The sequence below is a fragment of the Sciurus carolinensis genome, chromosome 18, assembly GCF_902686445.1.
Source record: "Sciurus carolinensis chromosome 18, mSciCar1.2, whole genome shotgun sequence".
Taxonomy (NCBI): Eukaryota; Metazoa; Chordata; class Mammalia; order Rodentia; family Sciuridae; genus Sciurus; species Sciurus carolinensis.
In genome coordinates, this window is record NC_062230.1 from 30,600,188 (window position 1) to 30,621,972 (window position 21,785).

A 21,785-nucleotide genomic window follows, 5' to 3' on the forward strand; every position below is an offset into this window, starting at 1 on the left:
TATTTTTTTATGGCTTGTGCTTCAGTTGTTACACTTAAGTCCACCAACCTTGTTCTTTCTTTGAGACTATTTTGGCTATTCTAGGTCTCTGAAATTTCCTATGAGTTTTAGGATTAATTTGTCCATTTTAGGAAAGAAACTAGTCAGGCTTTTGGTAGGAAGTATGTTTAATCAGTATGGGGGAATATTGCTGTCTTCACAGTATTTTCTCCATGGACATGGTATATCTTTCCATTTGTGTCTTTAAATAACACGTTATAGTTTTCACAGTCTAAGTCTAAAATTTTCTTGTTAGCTTCATTCCTAAGCATTTTATTCTTTTTGATTTGTTAGAATAAATTGTTTTGTCCATGGCTTATTCATTACTACTATATAGAAATACTATATGGTTGTAATGGTGGAATTCTGTAGCCCGTAAATTACTGTTTAATGGTTCTCCAATTGAATGGCATAGGGTTTGTTTACAATTTTTGCATTGTAAAGGATGCTTTAGTGTTCATTCTTGCACATGATTTCCTGTGTACATTCTCAAGTCTCTTACAAAAAATTTGAATTGCTGGGTCACAGTTTGTGTATTCTCAACTTTGTTATTTTTATTTTGGGGGACCAGGGGCAATCAACCACTGAGCCACATCCCAAACCCTTTTAATTTATTTTTTATTTTGAGACAGGGCCTCACTAAGTTGCTTAGGGATTTGCTAAGTTGCTGAGGCTGGCTTTGAACTTGGCGATCCTCCTGCCTCAGCCTCTCTGGAGCCACAGGGATTACAGGTGTGCACCACTGTGCCTGGCTGTTAGATATTTTTAAACCATTCTATCACTTCTGAGTTATGTGTGCTCAAGTAGCTACAGAAGTCCCAAAATAAATAGACAGTGTTTAGTAACACATTTTTGCATGGCCCTGTTGGGTTCATTTAAGATGACTCAGTCTTGGAATCCAACTTCTTGCTGGAGTTAGCCTAGTAAAAGCCAGACAGTGGATGCATTAACCATATGTGAGTAACTACTTTATAAAATGTGAGAGATTGAAGAGGTCTGAGAGACACTGAAGTCTAATTTAGGTAGTTGTGTGTGAACCTCATGACTGACATGAGTTCATTCAGCTATAATCAATTGTATTTGCCAAGTATCTGGACAAAGACTGTTCTGTGTCCTGTGTCTATAGGAATGTTGCTATGGCTTCAGTGTTCAGTGTCTCCAAAATTCATGTTGAGACTTAATCCCTACTGCAATAATATGAGGTGGGCTTTGGGGAAGTAGTTAGGTCGGAGGACACAGCCCTCTTAAAAGGGTTAAGGGGACCGATTTGGCCCTTCTGTTCCTCCTGCCATGTGAAGATGGCAATCATCCAGGGAGGGTACAGCAAGAGGGTGTCCTCTTGGAAGCAGAGGTGGGACCCTCACCAGATACTGAATCTGCTTGGACATTCCAGCCTCTAGAACTGTGACAGATACATTTGCTAGTTTTCCAATCTGAGATATTTTGTTATGGCCGCCTGAACAGACTAAGACGAATGATCTGAGTTCTGGGGTCTCCGAAGCTTGGTCTCAGAGGTATTGTGTCCTTTGTGATTTCAGGCAAGTCGCCTGCCTTCTCTGCCCTTAGTTGTCTACCCAGCTACAAGTGAGAAAGAGCGTCAAAGCTCTCAAAGACCTACCTTTGGGTCTCTGATGGGAAACACTTTAAATTCTGAATGACAAATTGAATGAAAACTCATCACCGTGAGACTTCAGCTTTGGGCTGGACAGTGCCAGCACTGTGTCCTTCGGGTTTTGGATGCCCTTCCCTTCTTTACATGTGCCACCAGCAGGAGGACACTGTGGAGCTGTCCTCTGCAGGGCCGACATCAACAGATCTCCCACAGGAATGATCTGTGACTCCATCAAACCCAACACATGGGCGTTCAAAAAGTGTATGCGTATCTTTTGTTTCTTGCCTAAGTACACAGTGAGGATTGAACATTATTAACCTTTCATGAAAGTTAAAAGAACATCAAGATGAAGCTTCTTAAAGTTAAGTGGAGTTAAAATTACTTTCCATCAGAAACGGACGCTGTTTGAAGGAGGGGTGAGGGAATGGTCTGTGGGACATGGGATAAGATTGCTGGTGATGTGTAGTGTGTGGCCATCCTGCACTTGATGTCACAGACGGTGAGCATTTCGCTGTTTGAGTGAATGGGACTGATCGTCTGTCTGCTTTCTTAATCAGACAGCAATGTTAAAATTTTAATTGTCAACCAAGTTTATTCCTTATCTTGTCTCTTCTAAGAGGAAAATATGGTACTGTTCTCCTCAAAACTCTTTTTTTAACCTTAGGCTCTCAGGTTGGAATTAAGGGTCATCTTCCAAAAAAACAAACCTGAATTGTAAAGACCATGTTTTATAGTTTATGAAAACATCTTAGGTTGCTTTTGAAAGTTGGTTAAATTGAAGGATCCAATACCAAGTCATTAGGTTTTTTTTTTGGTACTGGGATTGGACCTAGGGACACTTAACCACTGAGCCACATTCCCAGCCCTTTTTAAAATGTGAGGTAGAGTCTCACTAAGTTGCTGAGGCTGGTGGCCTGGAACTTGCCATCCTCCTGCCTCGACCTCCGGAGCCTCTGGGTTTACAGGTGTGCACCACTGCGTCTGGTTCTTTCAGGAACTTTGCTGGTGTTTGTTACCGTCAGCGTGGGAATGGGGTTTTGGTGTGCATGTTCGTGCAGTAGGATCCATGTGGACCCTTAGTGAGGACTACATCACCTGCTGCTTTTCGTTGATGCTTCTTTGACTGTGGAGGAGAGAACGTGACTGATGTGAATCATGGCCTTATCAATGTGGGCACTGAGATGCTACTCTGCACGTCATGGTCTATACAGCTGTCCTGGCAGGGCCCTTGCTTTGCTGTTGTGAGCTGTGTTCTTAAGGTGGCATTTCCTCCCAAGCCCACTCATTCCTCAGTCTGCAGCAGCCCCACTGACCCATAAGGTGTGGTCTTTGCTCTGCACAGTAAAAATCACAGTACATCAAAAATTTTTTTTTATTTGAGACACAAAAATGCAAAATCGCTGAGATATCAAACATTTTCTGATCAGCTACGATACTGCCACTATGTACAAAAGATCTGATGATAAATGTGCACACATATAAAAATACAGTATGCATCATCTATGTACAGTACATGTGCAAAATGTATGGCATTCAGACATGATGTGGAACTGGTTTCAGGGGTGCAAACAGCAAATACGAAGGCATCATGGTTTAAAAAAAAACAGAAAGGCAATACATGAATGGACCCCCGACTGCCATAATTTTTTATTTTTTAAACTAGTGCTTTAATAGGCAGGGCTCTGTAGATTGGTATCTTTCTCCTTTTTTTTTTTTTTTTTCACAAAGTGAGATGCTAAGACATTACGTGACAATGAAAATAAGAGAAACACTATCACGCTGCATTTCTATTGCAAGCAAGAAACCTAATTCCTACAGAGAAAGGAAAAGAAAAAAACTGTATTACTATTGAATATGTACTACTCTTAAACCAACAAAGCAACTCTGAACTATTTTACATGAAAATAGAGAATATCTACATCTCTGTGAAAATTATAACCTTAAATGGATAATACCTTTTTGGGACTGGTATTTTGAGATCTCATTAGTCTCAAATTTTAAATAAAAAGTGCCTCCTTTTGGCAAATACTTGGCAATGCCTTTGGTTCCTTTTTAAAGCATTTTGCATCACTACAAGTTGCTTGAGGTCAAGTACTCTTGGTAGACACTAAACCCTTTCCTAAGTGCTTCCTCTTCCTACCAATTTAGCAAGATTCCTTACAGCATAACGTAGAGAGGTAATTGCTCTGTTGGGGGATTCTATACACCTGGGTAAAGCTTAGTCTCAGCAGTTGGCATGAAGCTCTGTTACCCTGTGGCTGTGTTGCTGGAGTCCAGGTAGCACCTGTGGACCTGCCCGTCATCCTACTGCCACGAAACCTCGGTGCTTCCAATCACGGTTCACAGAGAATGTATGTGCATGGAGGATGAAGCTCTTTTGTAAACATGTGCAGTTTTTTGATTTACAGGCCTTAAAAGATTTCACGTAGAAACCTTTGCAACGATGCATTTTCTCAGATACTGCAAGAAAGGGCGAGTGGGGAAGAAACATGGACCTGCTTATTGCCACACGGTAACTTCACAAATAACAGTAGCCCAGAAAGATTGTTCAATGAGCAAGTGATTAAAGGACTGAACCAGGAAAAACAATGACTATATTTTAATTGTTGTTTTCCAGTTTTGGTTGAAGTCACTTAAAAGAACAGCAGAAGTATAGCGAGGGCGCTCTCCAGACTCACATTTGTGAACTTGCAGGCTGTGCTCCTCGATAAGCCTGACCTTCCAGTTTGTGTTCGTAGATCATTTGGGCTAATTCTGTATCCTCTGGGGCAGTGGGTCGACTGGTTTGGCATTCTGTTGCCAGTGCGCAGCATTCACGTGTACAGTGAAAAATGGTGCTTCCGGGGCTCGGCCACCTGGCCTGCAGAAATGGCAGGAGGGTGACTGCTGCAGTGTGGGTTCCTCGCAGACACTTCCAACCCTGCCACCTGAGAGCGGGTCCGTCTCAGGACAGTAGGGACCATCCCATCATCTGCGGGACAGCCACTTTGTCAGCTGCTGTGGCTGGGTCAGTGTGGGAATTCTGGAAGGACTCTGAAGACAGCTGGGTGCCTTGGAATGACTGGGGGCAAGGGCAGGGGAAGCCCGAGTTGGCTCTGGTCACTGAAATGGGCAAGGTGCTCCTGTGCGCCACTGGGGCCTGGCCTGCGTGGCCTGCTGGCGCCATCTCATTTCTGTGACCGTGCCTTCTGCAGGCAGCGGCTGGGGCAGCACCTCTACCACTACTCCTCAGCAGCACTCGCAAGCAGCGAGTGTCGGGTACGTGGGCCACGGAACCCTGGGCTTTTTAAAGAGGAAATTCAAATATCTTAGTATTACAAAAATATTCATAACTTCACAAAAAATTCCACAAATTCAGAATCTGTAGGTATGTGGCGAATCCTGTACAAGAGATCGCACGTTTCAGGGAAGCACAGGATGACCGCACCCCTGCACTTCCAGAGCCTCCCTAGAAGCTTCAGCGTGATTCTTATCTACCCGCCCCCAGAAGTTGATCTGACAACTACGTACAGTGCAGGGGAGGGTCTGTACTACTGTTTTGAGACTATAGGGAAAAAGAGGGGTGAGTGTTTCCAGGAGTTTTTCTTGGCAATGGGATACTCTGCACTGTGATGGACAACAGTCCCTAGTCTAAACCACACACGCACAGTGAGAATTCAACCCGTCCTTCTGACCTGTGCTTTAATGGCTATGAAACTAGCTTCCGACAGCAGGAAGCCATCTTTAGTACACGCACGTTACCGCTGCTAGGTCAAAGGCCTGGGTTACAGAGCGGTCTTTGGTCATGTCACATGCACACAAGCGCACTGCCCAGGTGCTCGCCTTGCCTGGACACCGGGCTGAGGCCTGTGGAATGGTGCAAGTGGGATGGCTGGTAGCAGGTGAGCTGCAGGTCACTGCCTTCTGGAGGATGACGCTGGCACACGTGAGGTGGCCACTTCGGTCCGCTCTTCGACTGCAGATTGCTAACAAGCTGGCAGTCTTCGTACTGTGTGACGTGTTTCTGGAGAGCAACCTTTCTGTGGTGCGTTTCCAGCCCCCCTACTGACAAGGGGACCCGGGGGCTGGAACATGAGCTACATGCAACTCGGGGCTGCGGAACCGAGGTTCTCCAATGGGAGTTCACAGCTCCAGGTGTGCAGTGGCCTCCTGCAGCCACTGATATTTGGTGCTAACTTAACAAGCTGTTCAAATCTGAGGAAGGTGCTTGGAGACTGCGGACCTGATAAACCCCAGACAAAAGCCCTCAGAGAAGACCCGGGGCCAGACCTTCCATAGGGAACAGTAGCTTCCCAAGCGAGAGCCTGGCTCTGGAGACCATGCCTGCCCTGGGAGCTGACCTGGGGTCCTGTCAGCCCCATTGGGCAGCCCCCTCTGCCTGGGTGGGGCTGGCATTGTGCCAGCTGCTGTACCCTGTGGGTGGGCGGTCAGTTTCTAAGCACACCCTTCATCACCGGCTGCACTGAGCACTGTCAGTGCCTTCGAGCCAGGAAGTGCAGTCGAGAGGGCTCCAGGGAGCTGGTGCTGGAAAAGTGGACTTTTCTTAGGTGATGTACGATTCACAGACCAGAAATGTTCACAGATTCTTTCCAAACAACGGGTCAGGCTGCCTCTTGTGTGTCCCTGTGTGGAACATCCACCATCTAATGACTTAGGAATCAACCTGGCCCTGGGGCTTACCCAGGGTGAGGGGAGAGCACAGCATCATTATTTAATAAAAACCTCCGCCCTCGTTTGGAAGATTTCAGTTTTGTTCCATTATTTACATTTTACATATACCTAAAATTACTAGATCAAAATAATTTGGGAACTCTTGTGATAGTTGGCATTTTAGAAAATTCTTAAATTACTTGACAAATGTGATAATGCTTTTCTATATAAAAACTAATGAAACCTCCAGTTTTTTGATCTTTAGGCTTGATAATACAGTTAGAGCTCAGGTAGGACATCCAGTTACAAGCCTGTAAGATGATAACCAGGGATTAGTGACAGATAAGGACGACTAGAGCTGGGGTCTGGTGGCCGAGCTCATGACACAGTCTAACTTGTACTTGTGGGAATGTCCTGGATTCACAAAAGACTTCCCCCTTACCTTCCATTCTTCTAATTCACCAGCTCAGAAAGATATTTCATGCTAAAGCCTTTTCTTGGTTCACTGAGATGGGTCTGGTTACCTGAAAGTTAGTCAGCAATTCTTTAAATATGAAAATACATGTGGCTCAAGTACTCTAGAAATATTTGAGTTATTAAAAGTAGGACCATTGGATATCCATTTCCTTACCCTAATGTCAGCGATACAAATCACAAAGTCGGAGTGTACATATAAATGCCTAATATACACATTAAAACCAATCTAATCAACCGAGAGGGTTGCTAATAGAATTTTCAGTGTTATCAATATACCTGGACTTTTTACAGTGGATTGTCTATGATGATATTTTGTAGACATATGGTTATGGTGAAAGAGCTTCCATTTAAATTTGGAATTCTAAAGTAAGATTCCAAAAATCGCAAAATAAGCTACAACACAAAAAAATCACATAGGTTTCTGTATGGAGAAAAGTCTTCCTCTGGAAGCTGCCAGGAGCTAGGCAGCACTCCCACTGTGCCGGGGTTGGCTCAGGCCACTGCTAGGAAGTACGTCCTGCAGAGACCACTCCTCTCCCTCACTGCAGCCTTGGTTTGTGAGTGGAGCTGTCTGCGTTCTACTTAGGGTCACAGTGACACAGAGGTTTACATGTAGCTGATTACCAGAGAATCTTAGTGCCGTATTCCTGCCTGCCTTACCCTTCCTTATGTCTGTATCTAAAGGTGTTTTTCATTCTTTACTGCAGTCTGGAGAACCAGATGAGCTGTGTTGGACTAGTGTGTTCAGAAGGCCCTGTGCCATGTTAAACTGTAGGGATTCACTGCTGAAGGCAGTGAAATGTTTCAAATTTGGTTTCCAGGCCTTGACCTTCTTAGCTACTCTTTCTATAACATGGTTTAATTGCAACAATGCAACTGTGGGTCTATCTCTAAAAACTGACCTCTTAGAATCTTCATATTCTGAAACCTCATGAATTCTGAGACAAGCAGCCTGTGACCTTAGTCCCATGGCAGCGGGAGGTCCTGTGGGTCTAGAAAGTCTGCAGAGAACACGCTTGGCGCAGTGGTGCTGAGAGGAGTGAGCCCCGAGGATGTGTTGGGCATGGTAATGTCCAGCCACTCCATGCTGTCCAAGTGGGAGTCTGAGAGGTCGAGAGACAGACAGGGAGCCCCTGCGGCACACTGGGCCTCGGAGGTCTCCATGGGTGAGTGTGCGTGGCCCAGCATGCCAGAGTGACTCAGCAGCTCATTCTGGAGATCCTCAATCAGGGAAAAGGGTTCCCTGTCTTCACTGCTGTTTTGTAGTGGAGCAATTTCACTGCCTGAAGGTAAAGTTCCGTCCAAGAAGGCTTCTAGTTGGTTCTCTAAGCTGGTGGACAAACTGCTCATAGGTTCTAAGGACACAGGTGGTGCCATTTGGACTTGGGGTGGTGGTCGGGACACCACTGTGTTGACTGGCATGGTGGTGATGCTGGCTGTCACTGGCCTCATTTTGGAAATCGGGGAAGGCTCTTCTTTTATAGGTAGGGAAATCTCTGGAAAGTAATTAAAGTAAAGATTAACTACTATTCTAAGATTTCTATTACTAGGACAGTTATTTTGCTATTGTGATTCTTATTTTCATTCATCTCAGAGATAAAGGAATGTTATTGGTCAGTAATCTTTAGGATGATGGATCATTTTAGTTAAATAAAAGCTCATTACATTCTGATGTGTTTTCAATCCTTAGTAAGGTTAAGCATTGCAAGCTTTAATACGCCACTTGGCAGGAATCAAGGGCTTTGGATTATTTAATTATTGGGCACTTATTCTCAGTCACGTAAGGTTTTAAGCTAGGGTTCCTTATCTGACACTGTGAATCTGCTGATAACTGCATGAGACCCTCAAAGTGAATGTGGAAATGTGTCTCCTGAGTTGTGCAGAGACATGAAGTATATTCTTAATATTAAGAAAGATCTAGTATCTTCTTTTTTTAAAAAAAAATTATAGTTGACTGTGCCCCCAGTTTAGCCATACACAGTTCTGAAAACATACAATGACATTTTATTAAAGTTCTGAATTAAAGCCAATACATGGCTCCCTCGTTTTTCTTAAGATAAATGAGGATCACCTGCATCTCTCACTTTTTGGTCCTGTTTTTCTGAGTTTATATGAATTCTTGAGGATTTGGTACTGCCTTGATAAATGCTGACTGTTACTCTTTGCCAGATCAAGTGGCAAATTAGTGGACCATCTATTATAGACACCAGTGCTCACTTAGCTACACATGTCTGAATAACTTTCATGAAGATGTATTGGTTCATTTTTATGCAGGCACATTAGGAAAAATAGATTTAACTAATGAAAGCTCAGATTCTTAAACAGGTGAGAGGGAAAAAAAACTTAAAATTTGATTCCCATTAATGAACTGCCAACGGTGTGTGCTCTGGATCATTTTTATGTTGAAAACGTTAAGTGCAATTTAGCTAGTCTAACAATTATTTAAATTTTAGTTCTTATTACTGATAGTATATAAGATGAAATAATGCACTTACTGGATACTTTTTCATAAGAAAAATGCTTTTTGAAAATAACTCAAAATTGTTGATTGACTTTGTCAAATCTGAATTTCTAAGTTTAGGTTATAAAAATTAACAAATTTTTAAAGACTATCAGATTAAGCAAAAGCTTTTTTTTCACCTTAAAAATCAGAAAATGGAATGTCTATTCAAAAATTTCCATAGTTTAGATATACCATGAGCTTAAATTATTTTGCAAGGCCAATGTAGTTCTTAGCCAAAACAACAAAAACAAATGTAGATCTATAGGCAAATATCAAGAATTCTCTGCTATGCCCAGCATTCTAACAGGACAACCTCGATATCAAAAATATTTGCTATGGATGGAGAAATTTCAATCAGTGTTTCAAAATTCAAATAAAAATTACTTTCAGGATAATTTAAAAGTACTTTAAAATACTAAATAGCAATTGTTTTTAACTGTGGTAGTACTGGGGATCAAACCAGGACCTTGTGAATGCTGGGCAAGCACTCCCCCATTGAGCTACACCCCCAGCCCTTGAACTTCTTAAAATGACTTTATTCTTCCTTTTAAAGACATATAAGCTGAGGTACAGATAACCTTGACTATTTTGTGGTTAAAAATACCCTTTTAAGGCTACATATATAGAAAGTCCTTTAGTATTGCCTTTGCCTAAGCTGGGTAATGTGGTTGTCACAGAATTAAAGCAGAACTGGAATGTTCTCATCCCTTGAAAATGACTGATACACATGGGATACAATTTGAAGCTTTTAAATATGGAATTTAAATCCAGTTTTACTTTGGCAATTCTTTTTTAGCAGGCAGATATCTATTGATAGCTCTAATGTTATGTTACCATTATGTTATGTTGGAGTTGAATCAACGACTTTTCCTTGTTTATAGTAAGGTAATGGCTTAAGTTTCTACAGACTTAAAAGTCACAGTAGTTAGAATGAGATATTTCTCAGTATCCAAAGGTAAGCCATGAGCTCTGGAGGAGACTGTCACAGATGTGTGGAGAAACTACTTCCTGTGGGGGCCGGCGTGACCTCTGACCTACCTCCACTCTTTATGAGGATATCGAAGAGGTCGTCCATCTGCTGACTGTGTGCGTTGGAAATCTATGGCGAAGGAGAAAACACGTTAGCAGTCTCATATGAAGGTGGAACCGCTGTGTGCTGAGGTACTGTGGGACTTCACAGAGCATCCACTTTGATAATTTGGGAAACACTGAAGTTGCCTAAGAAGTTTAGCCATTTACCCCAAGAGTCACATTGGCTGGGTCAACTAAGCTGAGTAAGAATGGAGCAAGATGTTAGCTCAGCTGACTTTCACACTGCCTTTATTTTCTGTCACTGAATTGGATTTCAAGAAGCCTCTAGTACACAGTGTCTGTATTTCTTTTTTTTAAGTATTTTTTTAGTTGTCAATTTACTTTTATGCAGTGCTGAGAAGCAAACCCAGTGCCTCACACATGCTAGGCAAGTGCTCTACCACTGAGCCACAACCCCAGCCCTACATATTTTCATTTAGGTGAAACTTTAAATGTCTAAAGATGATCATCTTCATTGGACTGTTAACCCTGTGTTTACTGTAATTATTGATGTGGTTAAATTTGGGTTTACCACTATTCGTTCACTGTGCCCTGAGCATCTGTGCCCCTCTGTGAGGGTGCCCCAATGTGCACTGTCCTCTAGTGCCAGTTTCTGTGGATGCTCACTTAGGCTGTGAGGCAGGTACACCACCCCTCTAGTGTGCATGCTCTGTGGGGTTGGGGTCCTTTCTGGAAAATGTTTAGTTTTAAGCTTTGAAAGAGCTTTGGAGAGGTTGGGAGATGTGGAGGTGTGTTTATGACAATGGATGACAAGCACTGCTAAGTCTGGGCTTTTACCATGGCCACATGTTTTATACACAGGGGTAGCTGCAACTGCTCCTACTTCATCAATGAAACCAGGCTCCGAGGCCACAGGTCACTGTTGGGCACTCGGTGTTGCAAAGTCTGGAGAACTGCAGGTCTGTCACATCCACAGTGTGCTTGCTCCGTCTACAAGCAGTCACGTGAAGGGGCAGGGGGTCCTAGAGACTAGGAGAGATGAGGCAGGATGAAGCAGACTTGGCTGGCCTGACAAATGGTGGCTTTAGAAATGAGGAAGCTAGATAAAATGATGTGCCCTGCTAACAAGCACATCAGCCCCTAACATAACTGACCCCTCTGTATCAAAGCAAAAGTTAGACGAACCCTGGATTTCTGAATAAGCAGTAACTGCAGATAATTTCTCCTACAGAAACGCATTTCGGCTTCTTCATAATAAGTGAGATCGAGATTTTAAATAACCAGTTAAAATATGAAGCTCCTGGCTATAATTTTTGTTTCATCGAGGCAAATCACCAGACAAGGGATCTGGTATGGGGCTGCTTAAGGTGTGGGGAGAGCATAAGAAACATCAGCCTTGAGAACCATGACGGTCCTCACTCACCTCTGGAAGGGATGACTGTGCACTGCGTGTCTGCTTGATGGCCTCTTCATAGCGCGGTGGGTCTTTTGCCTTGGTGACTGAGGTCCCAAACAGAGAGTGCTGGATGACAAATTGTTGGGGTGGAGGGGGTGAGCTAGGCTGTATCGAACAGAGGAGCATGAGTTAGCTCTTGGCAGCAAGCTCTTGCTCCTGCCCCAGCTAGACTGCTCCGCGGTTCTTCCTACAGTTCCCAATCGAAGAACTTAGGAGCAGGCTCTCTAGGCACCTGGGTGGCTAGGGCTCTGGTGGGCCACCTTGCATGGAAGGCTCATCTTCACTGTGACCACAGCTGGGCTCCTTAACAAGGTGCCATCATCCCACTGACAATGACACTCGGTCATTCCCAGCCTAGAGCAGGGGTGCCAGAGTGCCAGCAATGCCAGCAAGCCCTGTCGGCTGAGGTCATTACAGGGTTACCTTGTTGGGAGCGTTGGGTCCGTTTTGCAGGGATGGAAGCGGAGTGTTTCTGGTCTGAAGAACGCTATTGGAGGCCTTATTGGTAAAGGGCTGCTGGACCGTGGGCACAGGTGGTCTCTGATATGGAAGAATGGTATTTGGTGCTGAATTTGTGAAAACCTGTAATGGATATATTATTTCTCATTTGGTTTGTTATTTTGCTTTTCCTAGTGAAGTAAAGAAAACCACGTTTCAGAGAAGGGGTCAGCAAACTTCTGTAAAGGGCCACAAAGTCCTGAGCTTAAGGTGTGTGGGCCACATGGCTTCTTGGAAGTGCTCACCTCTGCCATCCTAGCATGAGAGCAGCACAGACGACATGAAATAAATGGGAGTGGCTACGGGCCAACAAAGTGCTATCTACAGAAACAGGTGGGCTTGATCTGCCCTGGTCCGAGTCTGCCCGCCCTTCCGCTGGAGCACGCTTGGCTCTTCTCCTGAGCAGCAGCCCCTAGGGGAGGGTTTTCTCCTAGCTGCCCTCTAAAGGGACAGCTGAACTTCTGACCTCCTTACGACGTGAACTCCTCTCTCCTTAGGTTTTAGGGTCAGGATGAGCCAATTATCCTGACCTATCTAGAAGCCTCTCTCTGCATTTCTAAGCCTCATCCCCATCACCTTCCTGGACACCTCAAATTTAATGTGTTCCAAATCGAACTCTTTCCTCTCTTCCCACTGCCCCAGTCTCTGAGGGACAAAAACTCTTGGTTCTGCTTCAGTTCTGTTTTTCCCTGACACCTAGGTGAGCGGAGCCATCAGGTCACTCTACTCCCAGCTCAGCACCTGCTGCCTGGGGATGCCTCCGGGCTCAGGCCTCTGCCCTGCGGTCCTGGCCTAGGTCCTCACTCCAGAGGGGAAGCTGCAGAGCTGCCTAGTGCTGCAAGCACACCTTGATGCAGCCCATACCACACCCACTGGCTCTCTTGCCTTTAAAATTTGCCCCCGTCTGAAAAGCTGTTTCTGCTCTATTAGGCAGAGGTGAGAATTTCCTCCCATGGAAGGGACTGCAGAACATTTTGTTCTATCAAAAGTTTTTTATGAACTGTGGGGATGTTGCTGATACAGTACTGTATTTCACAGAACTTGGTTTACTCATAAAAATATTTAATATACTTCAATATTCTGAAAGAGAAAAACCTTTTTATCAACTCTACATGAGCATTTCATTTTTTTCTGGTATCAAGGATTGAACCCGGGGTGCTTTACCACTAAGCCCCATCCCCAAAACCACCCCCCACTCTTGTACGGTATTTAGTGACAGGGTCTCACTGAGTTGCTGAAGCTGGCTTTGAATTTGCAATCCTCCTGCCTCAGCCTCCCAAGTCGCTGGGATTTCAGGTGTGCACTACTGTACCTGGCACATGAGTATTTCTTAAGCACTAAAGTTATTTATATATAAATATATATATAAATATAAATATATATAAATAACATATTTATATATAATGTTATATAGATAATATATAATATATATTAATATACAATATATAATATAATATATAATATATTATATATAATATACAAATATAAATATATATATACATATAAATATATATATAAATAACTTTAGTGTGTCCCTCCAAAAAGTATAACCTCTGTGAGTAGAGCACTCTATAAATATGCTCTCATTGGAAAAAGTTGAATTTCCTTACGTCGGTAAAATATCACTTCCTGTAAGCCAGAAGTAATGATTCCTACCTCTAGTATATCAAGACTTAGTGAATAAAAACTTGCCCATGCTGTCTATATTTTCCTCTTCCCTAAATCAAAGAAAACTGTCTGAACATGTGAACACTTACTGAACTTAGAAAAATACTAAAATGGTATTGTGAGCATTCCCGAAGCTCAGTATCACACAGCTGTGATCAGTTAGCACTGTCTGAGGGGACCTGAGCCAGCGCGCGTCACGGTGACTGTTAACTGCTACAGGTGGTCTTCACTGTTAGTCCTTCATATCGTCCTGGACCTGGCAGTTCAGACTACCTCCAGGTGTACTGACAGGCATACTGACCTGCCTAAACCCTGGGGCTCAGTTCTCAAGGGTAAGATAGTGGCACCTGTTCTGGGGGCCTTTGGATTTTTCTGGCAAGGAGATGTGCACACAGCTCCACCTACTGGACAAGAGGGAGTGCTGTTCACTTAGTGCACCCCCTCCACGGTCTAGCCTGGCACAGGCTAACCAAGTGCTCCACCTCTAAGCTGTGCTCCCGGCCCCACTGAGGACTGTTTAAGATCAGAGTTTAGGGTAGGCACTTGCACACAGTCTCGGTCCTGGGCCAACACCCTCATTTTAGGATGAGGAAGTGAGAGAACTGTGCGGGAAGTCGAGCACCCAGCACCGGGAACTGTGATGGTAAAGCCTCTGGCTTCTGAATACCTACAGTATAAAGATTTAATTTGAGACAAATGTCAGGAGTGTCCTTTCAATCTTCACATATCTTTCCCCAGGGAACTAATTTAATTTTTAAAGAAATTTATTTTAAAACTTGGTATATAAGGATTTAAAAACACACTTTTGAACCCTTTACTTGGAAAAGGGATTTAAAGCTGTCTTTCAGTACTGAAGAACTTTCTCAATTCCAAACAACTGGAAAATCTGCCCAACATCTGACCTAGGGCGAGGTCTATGGCAGACAGACCACAGAAAAGAGCAGCGGGGTCTCCCAAGCAGCAGTTGGGGACGAAGCCCACGGGCTGGGTGAGGAGATGACAGCGGGGGTAATCACCAACCTTTCGGACTTGCTGGGGCTGGCTGAGCACGTGCTGTGGGAAAGCCTCCTGTTTCTGAGGTGCAGACGGGGCCAGGCCTGAGGGCAGGGCCGCAGTTGGTATTTGTGTAGCAGTTGCTGTCTGAGGCTGAGTCTGGATTCCTGTTTGTGGTGGAGTCTAGGAGGTCAAGAAAAATCGATGTAATTGTCAGAAGCAGAGTTGGAATCAAGATGTTAGATGTAAAATTAACTGGTCACTTGGAAATCAAATATAAAATAAGACAATGTTTACAGATATCAGTTCATTTGCATAAAGCTAAACCTTAACAATCCATTTAAAATTGTTTGAACTTCAGTCTAGGTTCTATGTCTTACATATAAGTTGAGGTTTTGATGCACATACACATTGTGTAATGTTTAAATTGGGTCAAGCAGATCTATCAAACTTTTTTTCCTTTTTTTTTGTGGTGCTGGGGATGGAACCCAGGGCCTTGTGCATGCCAGACAAGTGCCCCACCTCTAAGCTACATCCCAGTCCCCTAACATTTCTTTATGGTGCAAATATTCAAACTCCCTTCTTCTGGCTTTTTGAAATATATAGTGCATAACTGTCACTCTTGGCTATAATAGCATGCTTGAACTCCTTGCTGCTGTTTGATTATAATTTAGTACCCACTGACCAACCTTTCCTTATTGAAATTTAATAATTCTAAATCAGTATCAAACACCAAACCAGTTATTTTCATGCCCTTATCATTTCTTATGTGACTAAGAAATTTATTTGAAAATTTGGGAAAATAAGAAAACTAAAATAGTAATATGGCCATTCTACACTTCATAGGTCAGGTACTGAAATACATTTTAATAGCAACTAGGAAATCTGTGAGGCCCACCTGCCCAGACTCCTGCTTTTAGGGGATGGCCTGCAGGGCTCTAAGGCACGGGATAGGAGTTTTTGTTCCTACAATATCAACTCTAATAGAACATTTGGACCAAAAATTTTTTGAAAGCTATGTCATGGAGTAGATCTTTAATTGCACAGATGCTCTAGAGACAGAATGGGGAGAAAGACTTTGTGCACATGCCCAGGGCTCTGGGACACAGCCCCTAACCCCAGGGGGACAAGGGTATTTCTTTCTGCTGCTAGAAGTATTTTTTGGGTCAAGTTTGGGAAGCACTGGTCCAAATGGTTTGTTTACTCATGATCCACATTTGGCGAAAACCTATCGAACTCACATACACAAAACCCCACCTCCGGTAGACAGAAAAGGGAATGTCCTCTCAGGTGTGTTACCCCCTTTTAATGACATCCACACTCCTCCATCTATGGTCATGGCCTTCTTGGTTGAGGCACCTTCATATTAATGTGTGCCTTACAGGAACTGAGTTTGGGAGGCAGAATAAAACAAATGGCACAAGAGCTCGAAAGTCTGGAAGATCTGAGTTTAGACATCAGCCCTGTCCTTGAGCTTGACTGCTCCCAGGTCTCAGTTTCCCCATCCAGAACTGGGCTACATCATGTGCCCAGTTTTTGGGGCGGGATGGTTAAGTGAGGTAGACCACCAAGTACCCGATGCTATGCCTTGCGTGGGGAAGAGCTCCTTGGTAGCAGCTGCCGTCATGACAATACCCTGACCTTGACCCACAAAATCCCAGCTTCCAATTCTGCCACTATTGTGATAAAATTGACACGGGTACATTAAAGTAGGATAGAAAAAATAATTTAGAGCTTATAAATCCTTTATTTTCATCAAGAATAAATTGTCCTATCTAAGTAAGGCACTGAGATAGTATAGTAACTTTTACATTTATAAACTGCCCTACAAATAGGACATTGAGCAAATATGGTCTGAGATGACGGGATAAAGTGGGTTGAAAGCATCTGTACATGAGTGCATTCATTAAGGGAATGGTAAGAGGAACAGAAGCACCCGTGTCTGTGTTTACTGTATAAAACAGTGCCAGCTATTCCCTTGCTTTTGTTTTGAATGGCCCTCCATTCCACACATTTTCTACAACTGTGACTCCTGTGGCTGCGTTCTGAAAGGACTTGGGTGGTTCCATCACAGGCAGTCTCTGTTCTGTGGGTGCTGTAAGGCAAATTCATGAGACACACTTCCCACCTGGAGTTTGAGGCTGCCTACTGGGAGCTGCACTGAGGTGACATTCGAGCCCTGGATGGACACCGGGAGCAGTAGCTGAGCAGTCTGCGTGGTCAGTAAAGCCTGGGGCTGAGCGACAATGGCGGAAGGCTGTCCCTGGGAACTCACATAAAACTGTGAGACCACACTCTGCTGTTCTGCCTGAGCCACGGGGACCTCTTGCTTGATGACTACAGCCTTTTTGGCAACAAGGGTCTGGCCACCTGTAGAGATGGGCTGGCCTACAGCATGGCTGGTCACAGGCACAGGCTGCCGGGGGCTGGAGCAGTCAGGGAGCGAGGCCTCATCCTTGATGGAGGAACCCAGGTTGCCATGTTTCTGATCTGCAGTGACGGGGTGAGCAGGGGCACCGGGCTGTGGTTCGGGTGGCCGCTGCTGCCCTCGTTTTTCCACCTCAAGTTGCATTTTCAGAACCTCCACGAGCTTCTGCTCTTGTTCCAGTTTCCTTTTTAGCTCTTCGATCTGCTTCTCCTTCTCCTGAAGCTTGCGATCCTTCTCGGCAGCATCCAGTTCCAGGTTTGACAGAGTGCTGCTGGTGGGGCTCAGGCTGTCCTCGTGATTTACCACCCTCAAGGGAGAGGAGCACAAGAACTGTGAGGGAGACATCATGGTCATGATCTCAGTGAAGGTGTCTGCCATGTTCGTGTCATCAGTACTCAGACTGGACTGTTCGGAGGGTGATGGGGAGATTGGCAGAGGGGAATGAATGTTTTCAACGTGGGTTACGTTGCTAGGTGCAACAGATGGCACTTCTGCCTTGAAAGTGGAGACTGAACTAGTCACAGCATTATGTGGGGTTGTGACTGGCAATGCCACAGTGACTTCCGGGTTACTGGTGGCGATGGCCGATGATGACACTGCCACAATACTGCCAGTGGCAAGGCTGCTGCTGTTCACCTCCTGGTAGGGTTTCAGGCGCTCAATGAGGTCCGGTTTGGTGCCCGACACTGGCAGACCCCTCAACTTTAGTTCTGTCTTCAGTTCCGATACCTGGAGGTACAGACAAATCAGATCTCTTGGTTTTATAACTTTCTGGCAGATCACGAGTACACAGTGGCCCCCTCATCCATGAGAATAAAAGTATCTGAAACTGTGGTGAGTACCAAACCCTAATATGCAATGTTTTTCCTATACACAAACACTGATAAGAAAGTTTAATTTATAAATTAGGTATGATAAGATACAGCAATAACTAAAAATATAGAACAACTGTCAATACACTAATAAAAATTATGGGAATGTGGTCTGTCTCTATGGTGCTTGTACAGAGTACATGCTCAGTAAATCAGTTGCTATGATTCATCTTGAAAGAAGCCTAATGGAAGTAGAGAGAAAGCACCTCTACAAGGTTTGTCATTCTGCTGAGGTTGAATGGACACTGAAAACCGTGTACATCTGAAGGACAAATCTGGCTATTTGTTCCCATTTCCTGGGCACTGATGTGCGAGTAAGGTCTGCCTGGAACCCTCACCTTCAAGTCATCCAAGCTGGAGGGTAGAGGTCCTGGCTTTCTCACAGGAGCAGGTGGATTCTGCCTTTGGGTGCCGGGCATGCTATTGTTCAAAGATGAATTCCCACTGTTATTTTTGTCATTTCTTCAAAAGAAAAAGAAAATTAGAGCTTATAGTAACTCACAGGTTTTCTATTGCTTCTATTAATATATCAAATAAACTAGATCCTACTAAAATCTGTACAGGTTTTATTTGCTTGTTTGGTAGAAATTTAGGTGATTCTAAGTTTTACGTGGGAGTGGAGAGGACCAAGAATGGCCATGTGATCACACCACCAGTGATCAGAGTGATACAAATCCAATGATTACAACAGTGTGGTGCAAATACAGGGACAGAACAGCAGACGGACAGGGAAGAGCAGAGACTCCTGAAACAAATCTCTGCATACAGGGCCCTTGAGTTATCCAAAGGTGCTCCTGCCACGAAGGTGGGAGAGGGTTGCCCTTCCAATAAATGGTGCTGGCCAGACTGGATCTTTATACGGGGGTGGGGTGGGGGGGACACATTATTCCCTAAAATCTAAATGTGAATCATGAGAACAATAAAGCTTTAAGAAAACTTGGGATAATATCCTCATGTCTTTTGGATGGACAAAGATTTCTCCAAATAGGACAGAAAAGGCGTAAATGAAAGGAGTATCTTTAATATGGTGACAACTTAAGCCACAGAATGGGACAAGGTGGTGCTTGTAATACCTGAGAAGGGACTCGGAACATAGAAGAAAGCTTTATAAATCAATATGAAAAAGAAAACAAACTCACGAAAATACAAAACCTAATGGATAAAAGATATGGGGAGCAGGAAGGAATCTTGGGCAGGTACATATCAAAGTGTAACCAAACAGTCACTAAATAGGTAAGTGCTAACTTCACTAGGTGTAAGGAAAATGAAAATGCACATCAAATAGCCTCACGTGTCTAGCAGAATTGCTATAATAACGACGATACCAAGCGCCTGAGACAAATGGATCTCTCAGCACTGGTAGCAGAGGCTTGGTACAACCACTTCAGACAACTGTGAAAACGGCTCTAAAAACTGGCTACCCTATGACACTTGCAATTCTATTCCTAGGTAGACAACTGACTGAAAGACATCCTGACCTAAGAGTGTGGTAGGTGGATACATTATGGTATGGTTGTACACAGAACACTAAACAAATAAACATTACTGCTATTTGCATCAATAAGGATGTAGCTCACCAACAACGCCGAGCAAAAGAAGCTAGGCACATAAGTTTAAGATTGCATGTACATAAAGTTCAAAAACAAGACAAACTAATTTATGGGGATACAAGTTAGGACCAAGAGAACCCAAAGAGGGTCTTTGAGGTTCTGGTGATGTGACTTTTGTTTGGGTGATATTTACTTTGGCATCAGTGTTCACTTGTGACTTAGTTATGCTTCAACTTTATTTGCAAGGAGCTAGTGTGTCAACTGTCAAGTTGTGAGGTCAGGGGCTATACCCGTGTCCCTGTAGTCCTTCGGATGTCAAGCTGCTTGTCAGTCATGAAAACATCTTCTTTAAATTGGTGTTTTTCAGTTTTGTTCTCATTCCCTGTTGCTTCCCCCAAGGGGCCTCTAGTGTGCTCCCCAGGATGTCTTGCTATCACAGAGGTCCTTCATGCATTGTGAGCTGTATGTATGTCTGTGCTTAATTACTTAAAAAGAGCATCCTCATCCACGGATCGCCTTTTGCTCCCTCGTGAGTGATGCTGTCCCTAGGAGAATGCACAATTTAATTATTTTATGTGTAGAGTCTTATTTAGATTCTATGATACCTGGGACTATGATTCAGTGTTTGGTTCAACCTTTAACAGAAATAAGTCGACCCATTTTTACTCAATTCAGAGGAAAAGAAGGGAGGAGGTTGACAGATGTGATTACTATGCAGACAAGAGACCTGAAGTTCTGAGGGCTGGAGTCGGCTTTCTAAAACCTGCAACCCCTGTCTCCTCACTAATGCTCAGCTTCTTACTCCTGTTGTGTAAATGGCCACCTAATACAGGTAAAATTCACTGCTATGGGCACTGTAAGGCTTCAGTTTTTCTGTAATGGGATTTTGGTAAAGATAATGTGTTAGAAAATTAAGTCTCCATTTTTAGGATCTGGAAACTAGATGGAACTTACATTCAGGCTTCATGTGGTGAAATAATACACAAAACAAGAGTCCTTTCCTCCTCTTTTTCTTGGATCGTATTCCCTGGGCAGGTGGTGTTTACTTTAGTGGGGGAGTGTGTAAGGAGGAGCTGGAGTCTCGGGGAAGGACAGGAGGAGCTCAGTTGCACCCAGCTTCCCATCCACAAAGCTGTCCATGCAGCCAAACTGTCATTATAGAAAAAATGGTTGCATATATACTGCAGAAAAAAATCCTTTATGGAATTTTCAGTTTAAGTTTCCTCATCAGGAATCGGGTAGCAATTCCTTCTGGACTTGAGGGTGGTATGCAGAGCATGAAGCACAGTGTTAAGACCAGCCTGAGTAGTAAACAACCGCCAGTCACATTACTGTCCTTGTTATTGCTGGTGCCCACTGCAGAGGAGGTTAGTGCTGCAGGGTGCCTGCCCAGGTCCTGGACGGAGCTGTAAAGTAGTAGCAGTTGTCCTGGATACTGCTCCAACTCTCTGTAGCCTTCCCTGGTTCTCTTCCAGTGTCAACAGCTCCCTCAGGCCTGGAGCTCTTGAAATAATATGCTACAAAAAATTGTCTTCATCCCCATGCCCTGGGGTTTAGATAAGTGATGCACAATAAGGTCTCAATTACTAATAGGTCTAATCTTCAAGGTATTTGTATTTTCAGAGAAAAAAATATTGATAATCATTCACATGTGAAGGAGATATTTCTTCAGAGAAGCTAGTTAGTGGGTTTTTATCCTTCCCCTAGAAAATGGGGGCTATCTCTGGAAGAAAGCTTAGGTTACAAGAAGGAAACAGAAGTAGTTTCTATGGCTCATGTGATCATAAATTAAATGGCCCATCACAGAACACTTTTTTTTTTTTCTCCTAGAGTTGAATGCTGACATTACTTCCTCCTAGAAGTTGAGGGAAGAGGAGGACAGAACCTTTTGCATTTTGTGAGTACCAGAAAAAGCATATTGGAGATGTGCATCTGGAAATTTCCTATATTACATCATCATAATAAGCTATGGGCATCTTGCTGTGACTGTGGAATTGGTGTTAGACT

The 21,785-nt window shown here is 43.8% G+C and overlaps 1 protein-coding gene across 7 annotated transcripts in view; it reads right to left on the reverse strand.

Annotated features, from left to right (window-relative positions):
- Positions 1–3,009: 3,009 nt before the first annotated feature.
- Positions 3,010–21,785, reverse strand: part of Mrtfb (myocardin related transcription factor B) — a 184,923-nt gene continuing 166,147 nt past the window's right edge. For 6 of the 7 annotated variants that reach the window (XM_047532976.1, XM_047532977.1, XM_047532980.1 and 3 more), the window contains 7 exons: positions 18,567–18,690; positions 17,057–18,085; positions 14,956–15,111; positions 12,193–12,351; positions 11,737–11,874; positions 10,320–10,380; positions 3,010–8,274 (listed from right to left, as the gene is read on the reverse strand). In XM_047532976.1, the coding sequence (XP_047388932.1) occupies positions 7,739–8,274; positions 10,320–10,380; positions 11,737–11,874; positions 12,193–12,351; positions 14,956–15,111; positions 17,057–18,085; positions 18,567–18,690 (2,203 nt within the window). In that variant the 3' untranslated portion in view covers positions 3,010–7,738. The remainder of the gene's footprint in view (positions 8,275–10,319; positions 10,381–11,736; positions 11,875–12,192; positions 12,352–14,955; positions 15,112–17,056; positions 18,086–18,566; positions 18,691–21,785) is intronic. The other variant, XM_047532982.1, reaches the window with a different exon arrangement.